Source organism: Cariama cristata, unplaced genomic scaffold, assembly GCF_000690535.1.
Source record: "Cariama cristata isolate BGI_N322 unplaced genomic scaffold, ASM69053v1 scaffold11200, whole genome shotgun sequence".
Classification (NCBI taxonomy): Eukaryota; Metazoa; Chordata; class Aves; order Cariamiformes; family Cariamidae; genus Cariama; species Cariama cristata.
In genome coordinates this window covers 51,903-74,057 of record NW_009592968.1, presented here as the reverse complement: position 1 = coordinate 74,057, position 22,155 = coordinate 51,903, and the positions used below count along the sequence as shown (strand labels likewise).

General features: G+C 39.3%; 1 protein-coding gene across 1 annotated transcript in view; it reads right to left on the bottom strand.

The window, feature by feature from the left end:
* Positions 1-2,838: 2,838 nt before the first annotated feature.
* The window catches only part of LOC104165363 (contactin-associated protein-like 5), a 70,279-nt gene continuing 50,962 nt past the window's right edge, over positions 2,839-22,155 (bottom strand). The window contains exons 8-9 of the mRNA XM_009704998.1: positions 15,892-16,011; positions 2,839-3,083 (exon numbers count right to left, since the gene is read on the bottom strand). Coding sequence (XP_009703300.1) covers positions 2,839-3,083; positions 15,892-16,011 — 365 coding nt within the window. The remainder of the gene's footprint in view (positions 3,084-15,891; positions 16,012-22,155) is intronic.

The window sequence follows — 22,155 nt, the reverse complement described above, 5'->3', positions numbered from 1 at the left end:
CATGTAATGTTTCATGCCGGCCTACAAATGCAGCATTGTCATCCGTACATGTGCACTGTATACACATACAATGCTGAAGGAAGATCTGAAGTGTGGTTCATTAACCATAATTACAAATTATGATGCCGTGGCAACACAGAGAGAACATAGTGCTTCAGGCATCCAAAAGCCTAGGCCAAACCAAGAAACAAAACCCAAGAGTTTTGATTTTTGTTCTGTTGCTCTGGCCCCAAATCAAACTCCCTCATCACATCTGGGCATAAACAACACAGGTGAGAACCTTCTGCAGGGAGTCCAGCAAAACACACTAGGGTTATTCACACTTGTAGCTCACAAGTTTAGGAATGGAAATTCTTTAAATCATCATAGAGTCTTAGAATGGTTTAGTTGAAAGGGACCTTACAGATCATCTCGTTCCACTCCCCCTGCCATGGGCAGGGACACCTTCCACTAGACCAGTTTGCTCAAAGCCCCATCCAACCTGGCCCTGAACACTTCCATGGAGGGGCCATCCACAACTTCTCCAGGCAACCTGTTCCAGTGCCTCACCACCCTCACGGTGAAAAATTTCTTCCTTGTATCTAATCTAAATCTTCCCTCTTCCAGTTTAAAGCCATTGCACCTTGTCTTATAACTGCAGGCCCTTGTAAAAAGTCCCTCTGGAGCTTTCTTGTAGGTCCCTTTAGGTACTGGAAGGCTGCTCTAGGTCCCCTGGAGCCTTCTCTTCTCCAGGCTGAACAACCCCGACTCTCTCAGCCTGTCTTCACAGGAGAGGTGCTCCAGCCCTCTGATCATCTTAGAACACTTCAAGACACCTATAGTCTTCAGCACCACTGGGTCTCTAGGCTTTTCTATAATATAGCAGCAGTTCACCTCAAAATGAACACCAATTAATAGACCTATTTAAGGCTTTGAGGAAAAAAATGCCTTTCTATCATTTGAAAATACTTAATACTCAGCTAAGAACAAATTGTTACTCATATCTTGTAGTTTCAAGAACTCAAACAATTTCTTTTTGAGCATGTTCCACATCTTGCCAAACTTACACCCTTAGGCTATTGAGAAAGTTGAGGATGAAAAATTGAAAGTGTAATTAAAAAGCATACAAAAGGAAGAAAAAAAGAGGAAAAAATGATGGTATCTGCCACATGCACAGCACTAGATTGTAATTTTTTTCTAATTTATCAGCTGGGGTTCTATTAAAGTTATGAGTTGTGCAATTCTTGTGTGGTCAACTGTCAGGACTACAGCTGCACTGCATCAACTGCAAAATTGCAATCTGGGCTGCTGGACACTGTCCCCACATCCTCTCCCTTGAGCACTCCGAGTCATAACTTTGGCCCTGGACAAGTGGAGAAGGAGCTGCCTGTCAGGAATTGTCTTAAGTCAGTCAGTCAGCTGGTAGGTAACTTTAGCCCTGAAGCAGAATAGTTTATATACTATCAATTTACACAAGATTATCACCACTTTTTTTTTTTTTTAAAGGAGAAATGGGTTTGGATCCTTAAGTCTCCCTAGATTCATAGAGGTACCACATACAAGAGGTATCTCAAAATGCACTCATAGTGTACCTTTCTGCATACACGTGACCAAGTACCTCACAGAAATGTGTAAAATTAAACACATGCAGACCTGCTCTAATATTGTGACCTTCAACCTGAAAAAAATATTTTGGAAATAATCACTGTGTGATTATATCTTTATAACATGTCAAGCACGGTGTGGGATAGAGAAGCCAGCAATACTGAAAATATTTGTAAGACATTAATTCCCCCTCTTTATGAGCAGTTATGCCTGCATTTTGTTTTCCCTTTGTGCTCTACCCTGGATGCTGATATTAACATTTTGTTCTTTAAAAAATGATTAGCAATATAAGCAGTTCTTGGCTGGTAAATTCTGATGATAACAAAAGACATAATTCACAGGTTTTAAAAATAAACTGACTGTGAGGCATCTGATTACTGGATCAATAAACATTCAGTGTTATAGTAACTTTGCTGGAACCAGGAAGGTTATTGATACATCTCATTAGACAATTTATTTTAACACAAGAGGAACTCTGACTGCAAGAGCCCCTTAAGGCTTTCTGTGGGATTTCTTCTAACCTACTAACAAATTTAAGAGTTGCTGATAATCAAAGAATCACCAGGACCATACAGACATTACAAGTAACCGGATGAGACTTTGAAGACATTCAAGAACCTGCCCTTAATGTCATTAATCGCTCTGGATAAGCAAACATAAAATTGCGACCCCAAGAGAGAGTCGAGTGGAAGGCAGTCATCCTGAGTTGAGTAGCCACTGGAAATTTGGTACTGCAGAGAGACATAAACTGATCAGACCCTCTGCTTTCTTCTTGCTGCTACACTAAGTCAGGGCAAAAAACTTATTCCTATCATGAGGAGAAAATTAGTTTTGCCCCAGAAACTCTACTACCAAACACCTCAGACATCATATTCAAGGCTGTGGGACTCAGAAGAGGGCATGCCCCTCCTTTCCAGAAACATCATGAGAGTCCGGAGCAATCTGGATGCTTTCTATCTTTAATACACAGTTAAAAGCTGTAAATGAATAAACACATCCATTTACCATCAGTTAAATACAGCTTTTGTGGTTTCTAAGTAGTGCTTTCCATTGTAGAAGCTTTCAGAGCCTTTGTACGCATGAACTTACAGAGTGGAAACTCCCCTGCAGAGCTCAGACCCTCTTGCATCAGAGTACAGGCACTGCAGAGTGGTATCCAAGATGGTAAAAGGCCTTTCACTCTGTTCTGTATTGCTACTATTCATTTTGAGTTTTTTCTCCTCAGTTGCAGTGTGGCCTGTATCTGCTGTATAATCAGTAAGAGTTAACAGGTAAAGATTTGGGACCATGGCACTTACTTGGGGTGTTCAGGAGACGTGACTTTTTGCAGTGATAGGCTGCCTCCTGTTCACAGTATTCTGCACTGTTTATCATGGCTTCAAGCTGCTCCCCACTGCTGTTGTAGTTAAAGGACATGGTGTACGGCTTCGCCGGATCAGCTCCTTGTACTCTGGTTAGCCCTGTGTTGTTGTGCTGTACTGCAGTCCAGATCTTATCTTCTGTTAAATGAAAAAGGATTGAACAGGAAGTTAACAGCAAAAAACTTGCAACAAACAGGGAACGAAAAAGCAATTGAAATCTAATTCTTTACTGCACTGGAGAGAGCGTCAGCAGGACCCAAAATGGTGACTCTGTGATGAAGACCTATTACAGGTCAGTGTAGCCCACAGAGATGTTCCTCCCTGAACCAGCTCAAGCAAACATTACGGAGCCTGCTGAGCAAGAGAGAAACTACAAACTTCCTGGGAACCACAGGAGATCTTCAGCATCTTCTATTGCCAGGTATCTGAAGAAAAGTAGGTAACTTTCAGCTGGCTTTGGTCCTGAGGGAAAAGACATAATAATATGGCTCATCTTTTGCAAACAGCTGCATCTGAGAGCACAGCCCATGCTGTTATAACAACAAGTGGTAGCGGAGAACTGTGGCTGATGAGTTTGCACAAACTCACCACAAACGGAAACCACAAAATCTTGCCAGAAAGCTAAAACTCAGAGTATGTTCTTACTGCCCAGCTGGAAGTCAGATCACTCATTTTACTCAGTTCTCAGATTTTTCTACGTATAAGTTGAGTGATGCCCTGCTTGGATGATGGTACAGAACAACATATGACTTGGCATCTGTAGTTAACTGTAAATGTTGATGCTTTTCCATGCTGGGGAACACATTCTCATCTCCTTCATTGCATTTACTGCCAGAACAAGGGATTTCGTAGGTGACAGAAAGCGGAATCTAGGCTTAAGCACAAACTGCACCATAACAACTCAGCTCGTGACTAGCATTGGCGTTGGCATGATAAGGAGAGCATAGCAATTAGAAGCAATTAGCTCAGCAGGGAGGCTGTTTCCCGTCTGGTTCTGGTGAGATAGCAATGGGCAAGATAACAAGGACAGCCTGAATGGCCAATCTGCCAAGCTGACCCAGAGTAAAAGGAAAACTCTTTAATGAGGATTCAGAGGACTGAGCCCTGCATGTGCTCCATGATGTTATTAAGAGTCACATCCAGTAAATTCCCTCTTTATCAAAGATCCTTCTTGCCTAGCGAGGATACAAAATACTGATGTGGTAAAAACTTAAGGCAGTAAATTTTAATCATTTGATGACAAGAAAATTTCAATCTCATTTGCAGAAATCTACAGGCAATTACAGAGGAAGAGGCAAGATCTAGACAAGAGATTTCTATTTTGTTATTCATGCTTTAACAGGGAAACCCTGGATAACACTGAACTTGATCTTTGCTAAACTGATCTTAAAAACTGTGCATTTAAGTATTCAGATGGTTTTACCAGATTACCTGGTCTAAATTCTTGCAGAGTATGAGCTTTCCAGTTACTCCCCAATACACTGGCATGACGAGCCCAGTAGCTTTGCGGCCACTGCAATGCACTGCAGTTGAAGTGTTTTTTGTTGAGCTACAAACATCCCACAGATTACTTCAACAGAACTCTAATAGGTGTATAAAAAACCCAAATGGACTATCTGTGCAAAGACACTCAAATAATTTAATGGATTGTCATTATGGAGGCATTCAGATGACAGGCAAGTAGCAACAACCATCTGGAAACTATTTAGAAAGGTCTGTTTCAAGACCTGGCTGCAAGTTACGGAAAAATTACTCTCCCAGTAACGTATGGCATTAACTATAAGGACAATTTATGCTCAGCAAACCATACATTCACTCACAATACTCTCATCATTTCTGTGATGGTAGACGGAGTTTGCTCACAAATCTGTGATTCTGTGGTTCTTACTGAGTTCAGGATGCTGCTTGCGGATCCTTTGAGTTGGAGCTCAAAGGAACATTGCTACAATGTGTGATACACAAAAGTTAGATTAAAATCACAAGAAATATTACAAATTTATTGCTTGTAAAACTTGTCCCAGTGGTTGTAATCAGTCAACACTATAGCACAATACCTTGCACAGTCCTGCACATATATTGCTTCCAACACAATATAATTCAACGACTTCATAACACACATCTTGTATGTTTGAAAATAGTGATTCTTATCAGAGTCACTGTTTTTCCTTTTGTTCTCTCAAGGATTGACATGAACGAAGTTGATTTTTCAGAAGCAGTTGAGAGTGAGCCAACTTTCCTCTCACCGAAGTTGGTAGAAGTTTAACCTCTGCCTTCACCGAAAAACCTACTAAAGAGACAAACACCAAGTTGCTGATACTGTAAGCAAGATGTAAAACCAAGAGATGATGGAACGAACCAGTTGCTGAAATTCCAGATGGGCAGTCATAAGCTCCTCCCCACTGAGAGTTATTAACATAATCTTGAGAAATTGTAATAAAATTATTGCTCACAAAAGTGGCTACAGTGCTGCTCAGGAAGTACAACAGCCTAATGTTAGAGTTTCAGAGTGGTTAACACTACTGTGCTTCCCAGGCTGTGTGTACTTGTACACCAGCAAAGCATCAAGATCTAGTAATTTAGATGCAATGAAGGATTACTAGGAAAAACTTATTAAAAGTAGCATAGCATAAAACTATCTTCCCAAGAAGTGTTAGAAATGTAATTAATTGACATGTTTGAAATGAGGTTGGACAAGACATCACCAATATACTGCTAGCAAGAAGCACTCATCAACAAGCGTGTTGGACAGAGAATGCAACAGGTCTTTCTCTTATTTTCCTCTGATTGTTCATTAATTTTCAATGGTCTTGTTATCATTACAACTGCACTCAGCTGCCCCTGTGAGATCTGAGCTTTGACATTCAAGAACTGCTTTTCTCCACAGAATCTTTTAGAAATAAGAAACTGACTGCAGATTTTCCACCCTCTAGTTTGTGAAGGGAAAGGAAAAACAAATCAAGTTTCTTTCTTTACTCAAAGTAATTGTGGTTTAGCAAGTACGTCAGAACAGGGAGTTAAAAAAAGGTAATAGCAGAAGGGAAGAATTCCAGAGTTACATTTCAGACATTTCCTAACCTACATACGATTGCTCTGTTACACTTACTACTTTTACAGATCAGATCTGTGCTTTACTGGTCACTTCAGAGATTCCCTTTATGCTCTGTCTTTGAAGTAAAGGTAACTATCAGTACAGCTTCTGAAAAAATATGTATGTTTGGCTCACTGACCTAGTGAAAGGAAAGTCACAGACATGAGCAAGCATACCGCTGGGATGGCAAAGCTACTGTCATTCAAAAGTTTGCTTCTTTTCCCTATGCACAGCTGGTGTAGAAAGAGCACAGAGAAACACATCCTCTGCTACCTTTTCTGTTTTAAACAAACAAACAAACAAAAAGCAATGAAAGAGGCTTTAAAAACTTGAGAGTCTGAAAGGAAGTCTTCAGATTAGAAGGGCGGTCCAACACGCTGCAGATGCAAGACAAAAGAGCTGGTGACAACAATGTTAGAGAAGGAAAAGGAAGAGAGGTGCATTCAGCACTCAGCCACGCTTCTTCCCACTTCCCAGGGAAAGAATAAGTACTTCCATTTCAGAAAGAGGAACGTGAGGCATAGAGGGGCTAGGAAGCATGCACAAAGTCGCACACAACATGCTAGAAGAATAAGGGATTATGTTCATATCACAGTAAAAAAAAACCAAACAAAACCACAACAAAATACAGGAAGTTCCTTCTTTCAAAAGGACACTCCTTTGTCTACATGCAGCAAATGAGTCTGAAAACAATTTAAACTTTAGTTTGCTTTGGACAGAGTGGGAGAACCGACACTGCTCCCTCCTGCATCTCAGCTGACTGAGGGAGAAGTAACTAAGAGCTCGAGGGCAGTAAATTCTTGAAGCATTCCAAGACAATAGCAAGACCTGTGCACCTGCTTCTGTAGATCAGAAAACCACAGAAAAATAAACCCAGTCTTTCTTCTGAAGACCCTTATCATTCAGGTCAACTCTTGGGCTTTATTCAAGCACCATTTTCTCCACCTCAAAGTTGTCAGCATTTAGAAACAGATCATACTATTTTCTCAAATTCACATACACAAGTTTAGCTAGGGCTGCTCCCAGAATACAGCTGCCTGCCTCAGAATGAGGTCAAGGAATTATACCCTTACAGCTCAATCAGCGTGTACTCTGTAGCCTACTGACAACAATCCGGGAGCTTGCATTTCAGGCATGCTTCAGGACCTGCGTAAGAAACATAGCTGCAATCTGGACATGCACACAGATTGCTACAGCTGCAAAACAGTGCAACAGCTTAGCTCCATGACTTACATATGCCTTTGTAGAGGCATACCTCTGCATGCATTATGCCTATGGCTTTGGATAATGGTACTTCAAATACTGTTCCTATTTCACAATACAAGATCTGTTTGTTTGTTTGTTTGTTTTAAAAAGTTATTCTTTTTGTTTTGTTTTAATTATAGTTTTAGGCAGTGACATTGTAATCATAGATGCAACCTGAGTTGAGTGGCATTAGCTCCTTCTAGCCATTTCCATACCTGGAAACTGTTAAACTAGACAGGTAAGACTCTCCTTCTCTATTTCGACAAAGAAGTTACCATCACCTTTTTACATCTGTCCATATTACATTTTTTTTTCCTGTTTACTCAATTAAATTTTCTATCCTTGTACTTGTGAATTTGCAATGAGAATGAAAAAGCTGTTCTGCAAGCAAAGGTCACTGTTTATTTTTACCTTCTATTATTCCCCTTTTATTATTTTATTACTTTCTCAGCTTGGTAAAATTTCAAACCACACACAGGCTGAAAGTCATTCAAAACGCAGTAGGAGAGTGCAGCCACATCTTCTACTGTATAACCTGGAACAGCTAAATGCAGCCTTGAAAAGCAGATTTCCTAAATGCTTGTTACATTGTTCCATAATTCAAAGGTGACAATGCTTTAATTTCAGGGTAATGCTGCAGCTTTATGACTTCGCAGTTTTATTTAATGGTCCAATTTACTAGGATATTATGCTGCCTGTATTTGGTCCTAGGAGATGTTTTCACAGAATGGGACTGTAATGCATTCAGCACATTTTAGACCCTCTGTTTAGCCTCACCCATAGTTCTATCATCTTGCTGGAAGCCTCCAAGTTGTTTTTGATGGCACAAAAATTAAATTGTGGGAAATTAGAGCAGCTGGAAAACTAGCTTTCAATGAGTTCTGTGTTGTCTAATTCTCATTTTTATTCTTGAACTTGAAATATCTCTGTGGAGCACATTTCACCCATACAAACTGCATCACTCCTTTGTGATTTAGGAGGTTTGTCACAAAACAAGATTATTCAGACTGATTAAATTGCCAACAAGCCAAACATACGGTAAATGCTACGTGAGAGAGAGAAAAATCGCTCTGAGAGCTCATATGATGCAATTGTTTCATGGTGCTCTACACTGAATGCCAAATATTGTCCTGCAACTTGTACCTCTAACTGCAGGAGTAACCACAAAAAAGACACTTTCCTCCTTGAATGCTGTACTGTTTTAAGCTGCAGTGGCAGTTTAACCCAGAGGCTCTAACATACACCTCTCAAAGAATATGAAAAGACAGTTTCTTATTGTAAACAACTTTAATTCACTGACTCCATAGGGGAGTTTTCTGAGTCTTCTATGAAACCCATCCTTTTTTGTTCTTTCTATCTACCTTTTTTTTTTCTGCTGGCTGACCGAGCAATATCTGGTTTTGCAGTTTGTTTTGTGCTCATCAGCCTCCTCCTAGTTTCTGATTCAGTCACTTCCAGCAGGTGCAGAAGCACCACAATGCATTTCCATGGAAACAATTGGAGGGGGGCGGTTCCTGTCTCCCCAAGTCCTGCATGCAGCCCACTCTCTAGTGGTACTGGCAAACTCCCCCTGCCAGTGTTCATTCTTCAGGGATGCTCATGCCTGGAACCATTCCCCATGTGTAAATCCTTCTTGGCAGTCAGTTGCCACCACCCGGAAGGCACCATACCCTCAGTTCCACAGACATGCTGCCCCAGCCCTGGCAGGGCAGAGGGAAGAGCTGGATTCCCAACTCTTTTACACCCCAGGCATGAAGTTTGCTCACTTTGAGCCCACAGTTCAAGGCATCTCTGTCAGCAGAATGACTGTGCCAGGCAGTGTTGATGGATGAGAAAAAGACATCTCTTCTGCGACCCCTGGCACCCTCATGCCCCATGCCATGTTGAAGTCCAGAGATGGCAAACCATTATCCTTCCAGCCTACTTCTTGATGATCCTCCATTTCCATATTTCCTCTAATACAGGGTACCTACAACAAGCAGTGAGAAATATTCCTCTCCAAAAATTGAAGAGGCAGTCACTGAACTACTTCCTAGGGCAAAATGGACACTTCTCCACTGTGCTCACACTTGCTGCACTTGTGATAATAGTGCAGTCCTCTCTGACTCAGTCTCCTTCATCTAAGGTGAGTTTTGAGAGACTCAACATTACCACTTTTCTGCTGTTTCATATTTCTTGTGATGGCTCAGACATCTGTATGAGCCTGACAGACAAGAATTGGAGCCCACAGGAGACCTGCCGTTCTGATGCCGCACCAGGAGGCTGGGCAGGATGTCTGCAGGCTTCCAACGCAGCACTAGACACCTGTGCCTGGCGCAAATGGACCCACTCCTTATAACTGAGACAAATGGAGTGACTTTTAGAGAGCCACAGCTTACCTCTAACTTCTGAGCACTGCAAATGTGTCAGGAGAGTGATTATGTTGCAGTAACCCTTGGTTAAAAGATAAAGGCTAGAGGAAAACATCTACCATTACGTTCCTCTGTACTGAAACTTTCTTGGAGGCCTCCTGCAAGTGTGACAGTGAAGAAGGCCTGCAGGACTTCTACTGTGATGCTCATCAGAAACACAACAATTTTGCTGAAAATAGCAAGACAACTGTTGACAGTGCAACGCATTTGACATAATATAAGCACTAAAAGTTATTAATTTTATAAATTTCTAGAATACTTAATGAAAATTCAAAACAGAAATGTATAAATTGTCAGAACTACAGTGTGCCAAAAGACCTATAATGTTTGAGGAGATAAACTATAAATCTTTAAGGGCTGTCTTTAATCTAAACAGTAGTAAATAATTTGTAAAGGATTCCCATTCATTGTTTTTTCCAGTGCTAAAGTCAATCACAATTACAGACAGTAAGCTGCAAGATACAGTCATTAAAAAAGAAAAAGATAAACAACAAACAAACAAAAAAGACACTCCAAAAACTTCCTTAAGAAATTCAAAGCTGTAAAATCTTAATCCAGTTCGTTCTGAGAATCTCAGAGAGTTTCACCATTTAAGTTCTTGTCCCACAATTATATAGTTGCAGGTAATAATACCAAAATTAAGGGCATGACCTCCTCCTCCTCTCTGTTATTGCCTCAGCCTAACCATCGGCGGCCCTCCTTTCCACCTGAGAGTCTGCCAAGTCCACAGGAAACGTAACAAGGGTTGAATCACATGGTGACTTCTGTATCAGTGTAATTGCTATATGAAGTAAAAGGAGATGATTTCTTACAGAAAATGGATTGATAATTTATATAAGCAGATGAACTGAGATTCTTGTGTGGAAACAAAGGGAAAGGTGGATGCCGTGGACAGTAACACCACCAGTTCCATGATTAAATTTTGGGAACATCAGTGAGGAACCCTACTGCAAGGACTGACATCCAGCCAGCTCTGTTTTGTAGTAGTCCATCTTTGTTACTCAAGTCTGCTCCTTGTTCACAGCAAAGAGAGTAAAGCTGAACTGCTACAGTATTTTCCTCAAATAGCTGACCAAATATCATACTGTAAGTGGGACTATTCAGGCACTGAAAGTGTTTACACACTTCAAACACAACTTGTATCTTCCTGAATTCAACCCTCTTTACATAGCATGGAATACATACTATATGGAAGAATAAAATCTTGATCATTGTTAGCTGAAAGGGAAAAAAAAAAAACAGGTTAGAGGCAATTTATAAAAAATTGCCAAATTTATACTTGCCATCTCCTTCACATCTTCTTAGAATCCCTTACTTTTTCTGAGATTTAAACACATTTTCTATACAGTTTTCTGAGATAGAGAAAATAAAGCTTTACTTTTCTTGCATCAGAAAAGCAGGCAATATTTGCATTTTGAGAGCCAACTGCAAAACAGAGATGATCTGCAACAAGGAGAGATAGATCTTTGTTCATTAATGATTTTTTCATTATGGTAGTTTCAAAAACAGATCTTGAACTAGCAGCAAGACCTGGGATAAGGACTCATCTTTCCCCAATCTTCACCACTGGAGGGAAAAAAAAAAAAAGGGCAAACTATTTGAGGACTGGACAAATATCTGGCTAAGACAAAATTAACCATTGATCTAATCATGGAAATTTCTAAGCTTTATTGATTTGATAGTCCAGGGTCTGCATACAGTAAAACAGCATCAGTAAAGAAGTACAGTGACAGAATGACTCAAGTGTATTGTAAGCAAATCATTCAGATACCAAGGTAACACTTACTCTAGAGGAGATGAGGAAAGGTCATTACAAACACTTTCCATACTAGGCAGCAAAACAAGTACATGGATGTAGATGGCATGTCTACAGACTTTGCACTGGAGAACATGATTATTAGCATTTAAATAGTTTTTCAGACAGATCAATAGATTTCTAAGCAACAAGAGAGAAAGAATAAGCCTCAGAATGACAGAAAGACTGCCAGACCAGAGGTTCAGAGGGTCCATTAGCCATTTTCTGTATTGATGGTTATTAGTCACTTCAATGGGAAGGGAAAATTAATTCAATCGGGCTAATTATCAATCAGCCTACAGGGAAAATTCCTTTCCCAGTGCTGGTAGGTGTTCATTGCCCCAAATCATGTCAGAACGCATTCTCTCTGTACTTTATACAAAAAAAGTGTGGGTGTAGAGCACCATGGGTGATGGGAGAACCCAGGTAAAGCAAGTAGATCAAGTTCACATTCCTGAGGAAACAGCCCTGGAATCAGGCTAGTTATGTTCCCATGGCATTGAATGCAATCATCCCAAACTGGATCCACACAAATCCTCATGGTGTCTCTCATAGTATCCAAGTACATACGATCATAGTTCGGGCATATACGCCTGGTTCACTCCCCTCACACACACGCATATTTGGTGTGGATTCCTCATTGTTTGTTACAATTGATGAATTTCCCTGTGAAAGTGACTTTGCTTTGTGTGTAATGAGAATATAAGGTGAAGAAAACATTATGTTAATAAAGCGCTCTTTTTTTTTTTAATCTAGTTTTAAGTTTGTTGTCTTTCACTGTCATTGTACTGTCTCTTTATTCCTGTTGTAAGAAAATGCAAATGAACATCGTTTCTGTCAATGAGGCCCATTCACTTTTGGTCTTCGCAACCTAAATAGCCCTGGATAATATACTTTTCACCTCTCTTTGTACAGACATCTTTCTATGCCTTTAATTAGATACATTACTGTTCCTGATAACCTCCTATTTCAACAACATCTTTTACTTTTACTAGAAATAAACAGCCTTCAAGATACGATCCTTCTAAAGTGCTTCACATGCTCTTCCCTCTTCTTGACCAACTTAAATAATAGCATGTCATCTACAATGTCTGTCACCTTGGTTTTTCAGCCACTTCTCCAGACAATGAGTAAATACATTTACCCGCTCTGTATCAGCAGATACCCTGTGACACGCTATTGTTAAATTTCTTGCCATACTGAAGATTGGCTTTATATTTTTTAACACTTTTTTCCTCCCTGCAAAATTTCCCTTAACTTATTTCTCTCTCTCTCTTTGTCTTTGTATGATTGTGCAATTCCCTCTCAATATGCACAATCGCAATTTTCTGGTTTTTTTTTTCAGAATTTTTATTCAGCAGTGGACTGTTAAAGTTGACAGGCTGCAGAGAAATCACTGGGTCAATAGACACAATAAATTAACTTGTAACGTTGATACTTCCCATATCCATATCGCATATTGGGTGCCTGTGTCAAGACACCAATATGTGAGAAAGCTGGTGTTAATCTGCCCTATTTAATAACTGGCTACAAACAAGATCCCTATCTGTTCAATTAAACAGGTAAAAATTAGAAAGAATTTTAATCAAATGTAAGTGACCATTAAGGAATAACACTGTTCTCTAAATGCAATGATGCTGCTCATTTCTGATGGTCTGATTTCTTCTTTGAATTTATCCTTCACAAATTCAAGGCACTATAATTCCCAGAAGTCATTAGCTCACTGCACCTCTACTTTTAAAAGCACTAAAGGAGTCATTTCCCTGGATTTTCCATTCCGCCTCCAAATTCTTCAGCCTGAACACGTTTTGGGCATAAAGAGGTTACCGCTTCTTGAACTGTATACAAAAAGAAGAACTGCCAGTCTGAGTAAAAGCAAAGCTTCATTTAGCCCAGGAGCCCACCTCTGACTTTGAGGGTGAACAGATACCCAGAGAAGTGAGGGAAGGTAAAAGATTTTCCTGAAACTCATTCCTGTTTCCCAGTTATCTTCGCCTCACAGCTGCCTGAGCTGCTGGGAACTGCAACTAATTTGCAGGTTTAATTGCACCTTCTGAATCTATCAGACAAGACTGGGGCTTTTTCCAGCCTGTTTTTTTCCCTCTGTTGATACATTGGCCTCCTTGCAGTCTTGGGGTACTAAGTTTTGACTTGAATTATTCATTGCATTAGGAAAAAGAAAACAAACAAAAAACCACCAAATACTGCTATCTAATAATTTAAATGTCCCTTAGCTCCTATATAATGAAAAATAATCAATCCCTATTTGCTTTCTCTATGCCACATATGATCTCCATGCTTTCCTCTGACAGTTACCTCCACCATCTTTATAATTTGTTTAGTCTCCCCATACATGGAAGCCATTCACGCTTCTGAGTACCTACATTTTTCCATTCACAGAAGGTGGGGTATGGATTTATGCCACTGAACAATAATGTCGACTTTTTTGTCTCTTTTGTTCCTTGTATGTTCTTAATATAACAACATAACATTTCATTTTTTTACTTCCCCTGAGTACTGGTACTTTCCTAAAACTATACAGAAACATTACCTGAAAAGAGTAAAAAATTCCAAATCCATCCCTGTGTACATAAAGTTGAATTATTTTTTTCCATACTTTGCATTTAATCTATTACTGTAAACATTTTTTATGAGTTTAACAATAAGGTATGTTCCCAGAAAGAAAAGAAGCTCTTGTGATTAAGGCACTCAAACCATATTTAGATAATACAGAAGCATAACCCTATTGTACCTCGAACAGTCTGGGCAACTGTAAAATAATAATTTCTTTCTGTGCCTCAGTCCTCTTTTATGCAATAGGAATAATAAAGATGTCTGTGACAAATGACCTTCCTCCGCCTGAAATGAGACATCTAGGGGAAAAGAAGTACAAAAAATTTTTCCTGGCTAGGAGGTTCTGTCAGTTTTCCCCACCTCCACTTTTCTCGTAACCAAAATAAAATAAGAATGTCAGCAAGTTCATTACAGATAGAGAGAAAATCAGGTATACACTTTCTGGATTTCTGCCAGATACTATTTATTTGAGGAAAGCAGATGCTTTCTGCAAGGAGTTTGTAAAAAATCCTACTTCTTCAGCAGAGATAAAAGGCACTGACAATGTTTTGATCACACATATTTATATGTTAAATAATAAAAATGAGCACGTTTCCCATACTGGAGATCAAAAAAGGATATTTAGACAGAAAGGTGAAATTCTGTTTCAATTCTTACGAGATTCAACAACAGTGAAGGAGATGATACATCTTATTAAATATTTGTTACACTTGAATAAAAAACATACTTAATAATTAACTGGTGTGCATTTAATTAACATAATGATTACTCAATTAAATCAAAATGAAAATTTAATTTGAGACACTTTAAATACAAGGAGATTAAGGATAAGCCACGAATATCCCAAGTCCTTAGTTTTCAGGACTGAGTGTGGAAGTGCTAAGAAGCAAAGTAACTCAACCAGAATTAGCAACTTAGGACGGATAATAAAATATTTGTCCACCCATACCTGGCCACAGGAAGCAAAAAATGTCAAACAGGAGACAGTCTAGGAAATTGCCTCTCAATTTCAAATATAAAAAGCAGAAAGGACATTCTAACATCTACCCCAATCCATAATATAGGCTACATAATCTTTTCTCACACCCTTGCATGACAGTACTATATATAAAATAGGACCCACTTAAGGGGAGAATTTGCCAGACAGGTATATTCATTTGAAACATTTTTTATTTTAAAACTACAGAACTATAAGGTTGAAAATTCTCAACCAACAGGTCACCTTGCCAGGCTCTTGCTCCGCTACATGTCTCTTTGGTATCCCTCTTCCTAAGAGCATCATGCCTTCTCCTCCATACAGATAACCAGGATGATCAAGGTTTCTATTCTCTGGGACATCAAAGGCAGCACACTCATATGAGGGGAGGTATTCCTGCTTAAGTCAGACTGGAATAGTTTACAACTAGCTCAGCGCAAGGAGTTTAATAATAATTCCCACATCTAGTGTTCTAGTAAAGCAGAGAAACCACTCAGTTACAAAAGGAGGTCTGAATTCTAAGTTTCTACATCTTCAGTAAAAAACATAAGCATCTCATTGAAAGTTATGATATTATGAAAAATACATCAGCAATGCCGTTTATAAGGTGCAAATACCATTGTAAATATCAATTAGCAGCAGTACAAGGTGAGTCCTTCAACAGTTTAAAAATCACTTTTACAGGGATCTTATTTAAGGAAACATCTCAGAGTCGAATCTCACTTACTACCAGTTCTCTGCTTTATCCCCACTACCGAGAGATCTATGATTGTGAGATCTTCTTAGTAGTACAATAATAGACATGTCAATAGTATTAGAGTCAACATAAAGGACTGAAGACAAGGTTAGGTCATTACCTGTTATATTGCAAAAAACACGGAGTGGTCCAAGTGGTCCACTTCCATCAGAATCAATGTAGAAGAAACCTGACGTCTTCCCTTGGTGTCGGTAAGCCTCACAAGATTGTTCATAGATAGCTTTAAAAGAGAGAGAGTGATTGTATCACAAACAAGGAGAAAACGGACAGACACGTTTTATACATGTGTACTGCTTTCATCATTGTCATAATATAAAATGATGACTCACTGCTGATTAGCATGTGTAAGAATTTACTGCATTTGGACACGAGTCCATGCTCAAAATTAGGCATGTATTTAACTACTTCCTTGAACTTAATGTATGCTGGCTTTAAAGATACAGGTATTCGCCTTATTTTGGATTAAAGTATGTAAATACTTAAGTAAATAGATATGAACTTTCAAATGTGCCACCACCTAGTTATGGAGTGAAACATATATGCATCCACATGATGGTATTTTAAAGACATACGTACATACACACACGCATAAATGATTTACTACCTAGGCACGTGCTCAAGTCTTGTCAACACAGATGACAGATATTTTTGCCAATCCTCAGCTTCCCTGCAGGATATTGTTAACAGGTAGATATAAGCCCCTACCACTGTCTACTACCCAAATGAAAACAAGCCATTGTCCCCTAGCAGAAAAGCTCAAGCTTAGTTATGGTCCCCATCCTGGGTGATATCTTTATGCTTCAGACCTGTTTTTGTACAACCAACTCTTTCTCTCTGCTTATCAGTATTCTTCTTTTGGAGGATTAGTGCCCATGACAATCCAAGTGGTTAATAAAACAAGCACAGCAGGTCACCAAGAGCAAGAACAGGAGGAAAAACTCTCACAGGCCAGTATAATTCCTTTATTTGAGGTATATTTTCAGGCAAGATATCATAACTGTCACTTCACATGGGGCAAAGAGAAAACTCCCCCAGAGAGGCAGTTAAGAGGTATGAGAAAGTGACACGTATGATGCTGGATCCTGAACAACAGTAACCTTAAATCCCGTTGCAGAAGGATTGAATTTTTTTCCCCACCTACTTAAACATTTACCTCATTATACTGACAGGGTTATTCTCCGTAACAGCTTATGATCGTTCAACTAATTGTCAGCAAATACAGTAAAAAACACAGATTGACTTAGCAGATAGATCAAGTTTTGCTTTTTTCTTCTTATGAGACAGAGTTATTTGGAAGACACAGTAATGGAAATGCAAGCAAGTAGAATTACCTCTAATCTTTAAGTGTGCTTTTCAGTGCTACTAGTAGCAGAACACATAGAAATATATTTGGACGTCATCTTTGCTGCTGCGATGTCAAATCTATCTTTTTCTTACCCCTTAATTTTAAGAGCACATTTAGCTACTATTTGCACATTTGTACATCATTATACAGCAAACACAGGACTTACACAGATTGGGAGACGCTCAGAGGAACTTGTGAATAACCCATTTGTTAGCCACTGCGAATCTTTTTTCCAGACCCCCTCAACTCTTCAGGCAGCAGAGCAGTACAGTTAAACTTGATATGGCATAATATCTGCTGCGTCGAGGTTGTGAACACAACTGCAAAGTTCCCAATGCCTTTCATCTAGAAGGAACTCAAGGAGATTTGCAGGCCAAGTGCAGGGAAAGCACTTCTTTGCCACTTCTAAAATGCAGTCCCAGGCTCTCCTGCAGAAGGCAGCAATTGCTCTACACCAGCAAGAATAGTTCCTCATCCCACTCCTGTGCACATATGGACTCGCATCCCTCCTTTCCCTTCATTCCTTAAAAGTAGTTTCTCTAACGAAACAAATTTCAGAAAGGCTGAAATGGCCAGCCTGAAGTAGCCTTGTCTGACAATTATTCTGAAGAATGCTGTAAGATATTTCACCATGCTGATTTTAATGACATTTGGACATATCTTTGCTTCTGCCAACAAAATAGAATCACAGTTCTAGGGGCTCTGATCCCAAACTAGCTATGAATTAAGAGTCTCATCAGCCAACCACTTGTAACACTCACTGAAATATGCTTTTCCCTTGTATGTTCCTCTCCTGACCAGACATCTTTAGCAGGCAGAATATCACTAAGTGCTAAATATGCATAGCATTATCCTTTCTGGAGTTACTAAGCTGCTTAAGGTACTCAGCACCTGGTGAGACAGTGCTTTAATTAGTATCTGTCCTATAATAAATAGAATTAAGAAAGCTTCTTCCTGACAGTCATTAGCCTGATGTAGAAAGCACTGTAGGAGTCCAGAAGATCTCTAAATTCCCCCTCTGATAGCTGGTCAAAAGTACATATTAAATGCAAATAAAATAAAGTCCTCAAACCAGAACCTACTCTTCCACTATTCACAGCCTGAGGGGCTAACAGAGACTCCCTCAGTCGTGGAAGTGCTGACAAAAGCAACTGGGATATGGAGGGTCAGGAGAGAGAGCGTAACAAGTGATTAAGTAAGCAATCAAGGAATCACGGTTTGATCAATTTGCAAAGTTTTCAAACTGCAGTTCATTTAGTGAATTTGCTGTCATCATCATTATAGGACACTTTATCTTGTCTCATTAGGGAATATGCCAATTGCTTCCTGTGAATTGTTAGCTGAGTATTTTTGAAGACAAAGGATGGTGCAAGGAGTAGAGATGTGGAACTAATATGTTGTCAGTGAACTGGCACAGCTAGAAACTCATTCTTCATCACAAGTTTTTTCTTACGAAGTGTTTTGCTTCTTCTTGACTGTCATTTTGGCTGGAGACCAGACACACGTTTTTTGAATTAATAAGGAAAGATGTGAAGATTCAGCCATTAATAATCTGGGCAGATGCAAACAGAGATGATCTACTCACCTTTAGATGGCCTCTTTGTCACTGCAACTTTGGAAAAAAAAGGCTGTATAGAGCTAGAAATCAGGCTAGAGGTGCTCAACTGGTATAAATCTGAAAGGATGCACAAGTTTCAGTGAAATTACAGTTATTTCTGCCAGAAGAAAATCCATCCTGGTATGCTTTCCTTTTGGTTATAAGAGAATTCCAGCAGAACATACTAGGGAGTAGCAGAAGAAGTGGGAAAAGGCTATAAACCTGAAGCTGTAGCCCATAAAACATATTCTAACTATCATGATTTAGAGAAAAGATGTTTTGGTGGACAGTTTATTTTGTAGCTGCATGCTGAAAGTTTCACATGTCTGTATCTTAAGCATTTGGTACTGTGTACTTCTAGACTGGATGGGCCATTGCTTTTAGTTCTCTTTTTTGCTATTTTATGTTGTATAATGCATCAAGGAGAAAATTATATTTGTTTTCCAGTCCCTGGCAGATGCCCCCACAGACATTTCAAGTGCACCATCCATTCCAAGCTCTGCTCAACATCTGCAGACTGAGCCAATTGCTTGTTTCAGAATAAAGTTATGCAATTCCATTTGCTGAAAAAGGCCCTATTACTCCAGTGACAACAACTTAAAGCTGTCTTTATGGTTCAATGAAAGACAAGATCTCTTTGCAGTCATTCTTCTCTTTATGTAATCGAAATATCATACAAAAGAAAAAAGCAGACGAACAGTCAGCTGTGACTGTTAATACCCCAGAGCCTTAACTTTGAAAACCGCCTTCATATTTATGTTCCATTTTGTGCCAGACTTCTCTGATGTAGATGGAGATGTGGTTGTTTTGGGAACAGTAGGAAACCATTATTGTAGTTGTCATTAAAGAGTCACCAACCATTTATGTATGTAATATAACGTCAAACAACGTTTGCAGTAATTAAATCTTTTGATATCAGAGGTATTCATCAGTTCATTTAGAGAACCCATCAACAAATTTCAAACATTATTTCTAGATTTAAAAAAAAAAACAAAAAACACAAACAAAAATAGTGATTTTGTTCCTTTCTGTGAAGCACTTTAATAATGTTTATACTTTCACTGCTTCAAGTTTGTTTCCAAATTTTAAAATGTTCACCAAAATGGGAACAAAATAACAAAAATAATGTTCTTTGTAGGCTGCTCATGCAAAGTTTGTTTTCTTATTAAAATGCTTAATCAAGCACTTTCTGAAAACATTATTTCAAAAATGAAACTTCTAAGTTGCTCTTTGTCTCAAAGAAGCAAGATCAGTTTTCCTTCTCTAATCCTTCCACACTTTTTTCGGACTAATTTTGACTTATATCTGCTATTGAAGATAAAATGATAGTTTCTAGCAACATTTGCTTCAGTGAGCCAGAACCACTGAAAATCACAGTTTACGACTTTCAGCCCCTGCTGCGTTTCCTCACGCCCTTTTGGGAACAAGCTGCACTGCCACGCAGCAATTGCACTGCAGTTCCCGCAGGCAGGCAGGATGACGCTGTTTGCTTCATAGAGTTGCATTATGCTAGTGTTCGATGAAAAGAGATGTCAGTGGCACACATGAACCCATGCTACTCCCCTGCAAGTATGGGTTGGACCTCACAGTTGGGTATGGCAGGAAAAAGCATTAGGGTAAACTACAGCACAAGGCAAAAACCAAAGTGTAAAAGGTGTCACAGGGGCAGAGCTTGGCTGATGGGCCATTGCTGGCAACAGTGGCTATTCTAGGAACACAAAACAAGAAACAGCTCAACTCCAAGGTCCCAGATTTAGGAAGAGAAATGGGACATCAGAAATATCTGTTTCACTTGATCACAAAGAGACTGGATCTCTTTTACTACTTTTTCTTTTTTTCTCAGAATCACTTATAAGCTATGACATTGGACCATGTGCTGACAGTTTTGCAGTGCTCTTCAAGGAATTTTTTTAAAGGCTACTGCTGCATTTCACAAAGAAATTTGAAATCCTCCCAGAGCTACCTACTGAAACTGATGCATCCTGAGAGCCCCGTTCGTCATATCAAGGGCTGCTTCCCTAAGTATGATATGTGTTTTTGCCTACCTGCTAGGATGAGCCATGTTGACGCTGTTCAGGCACGCACAATACTGACAGAGTTCAAGATTTCTATCTCCCAACCCCTTGTAATCCTCTGTGAAACACATATATCCAATTTCTCCCTCAGGTATCTCTTTCAGCCATAAGTATCTCAAATTAAACTAGCTTTTCAGATCAACAACTCATCCCATCAGAGCATTTATTTTGAACACTGCTTTGCTCACAGATCATAATGACCATCTTTTCCTTTAGTTCTCACTTTTCATCTTCCCAGGTGCCTAAGAAATGGTTTGTCAAACTTTGATCAGCATTTATGAAAAAACACTTTATCCCCAGTCAGATCAACATCACCCAATTCTACATGTCCTCTTATAGCTCCTGGGATATAAAGATTCATAAGCTCAAAAATCAAAATTATGGATCTGAAACATACACATTTCATATTTTTTCAAGCCACACACACTACATCCCTAAGGAAGCATCCTAGCAAAATTATAAATATGCACTTTGAGTGATCAAAGTTCAAGCTATAGATCCGTGATTCAGACTTCAATGCCAGAAAGGCATTAAAAGATTTTAATGTCATTATAATAACTTTTTTTGACGTTTTGTGTAAAATCAACTACAGAATTTCATTTTCTAATTCCTGCATCAAGACCCGTATGGCTGGTCAGCCAGAGCACATGCAGTAGCTCTCTGCACCCTGCAGTCAGGTCTGACAGGGTTGGTGTCCCTCTTAGCTTGGCTCCGCAATTGGAACTTCAGCCTTGATCCAATATGCCTTGAAACCCTGACAAGTTTTAAAGATGAGCAACTTCATTTCTGTTCGGTGCTCTGAAGTATCTTGAACCTGTTAATCCAACTGTTTTAATTACACTCCTTAAACCAGAAGAGACTGTATCCCTGCCGTAGCTGAAATCTTTCACAGCACGAGGCTGAGCACAAACATTTGCAAGGTCAAATTTCCATAATTTCCAATAAAACATCTTTTTATTCAGTTTTTCACTGACTACTTGTTGCTATATTAACATTTGGCTTCCAGTCTTTTGCCCTAACTAGTTCACTTGCAGCCTCCGTGATAGCCTCGACTAAGTACATGCTTACCATTTCACTGTGGAACTCCCTGACAGATAAGCCTTTAGCTGGTCTCAGTCTTCCTGAGCACTTAATAACTCTGTTTCCTTTGCCCCCATGTTCCTAACTTAAAAAACTTCTCCTCTCTCTCAGACCACTTTAATTTCATTTTTCATCTCCTGTTCTATTTTGGTTTAAAAAAATCCCACAAACCGAACCTGTTCTTTATGCAAAGACTTGAACTTCTGCAAATAATCCCCAGGGAGCAATATACTTAAAGCCCCCTCTTCGGATGGATGGATAAACTTG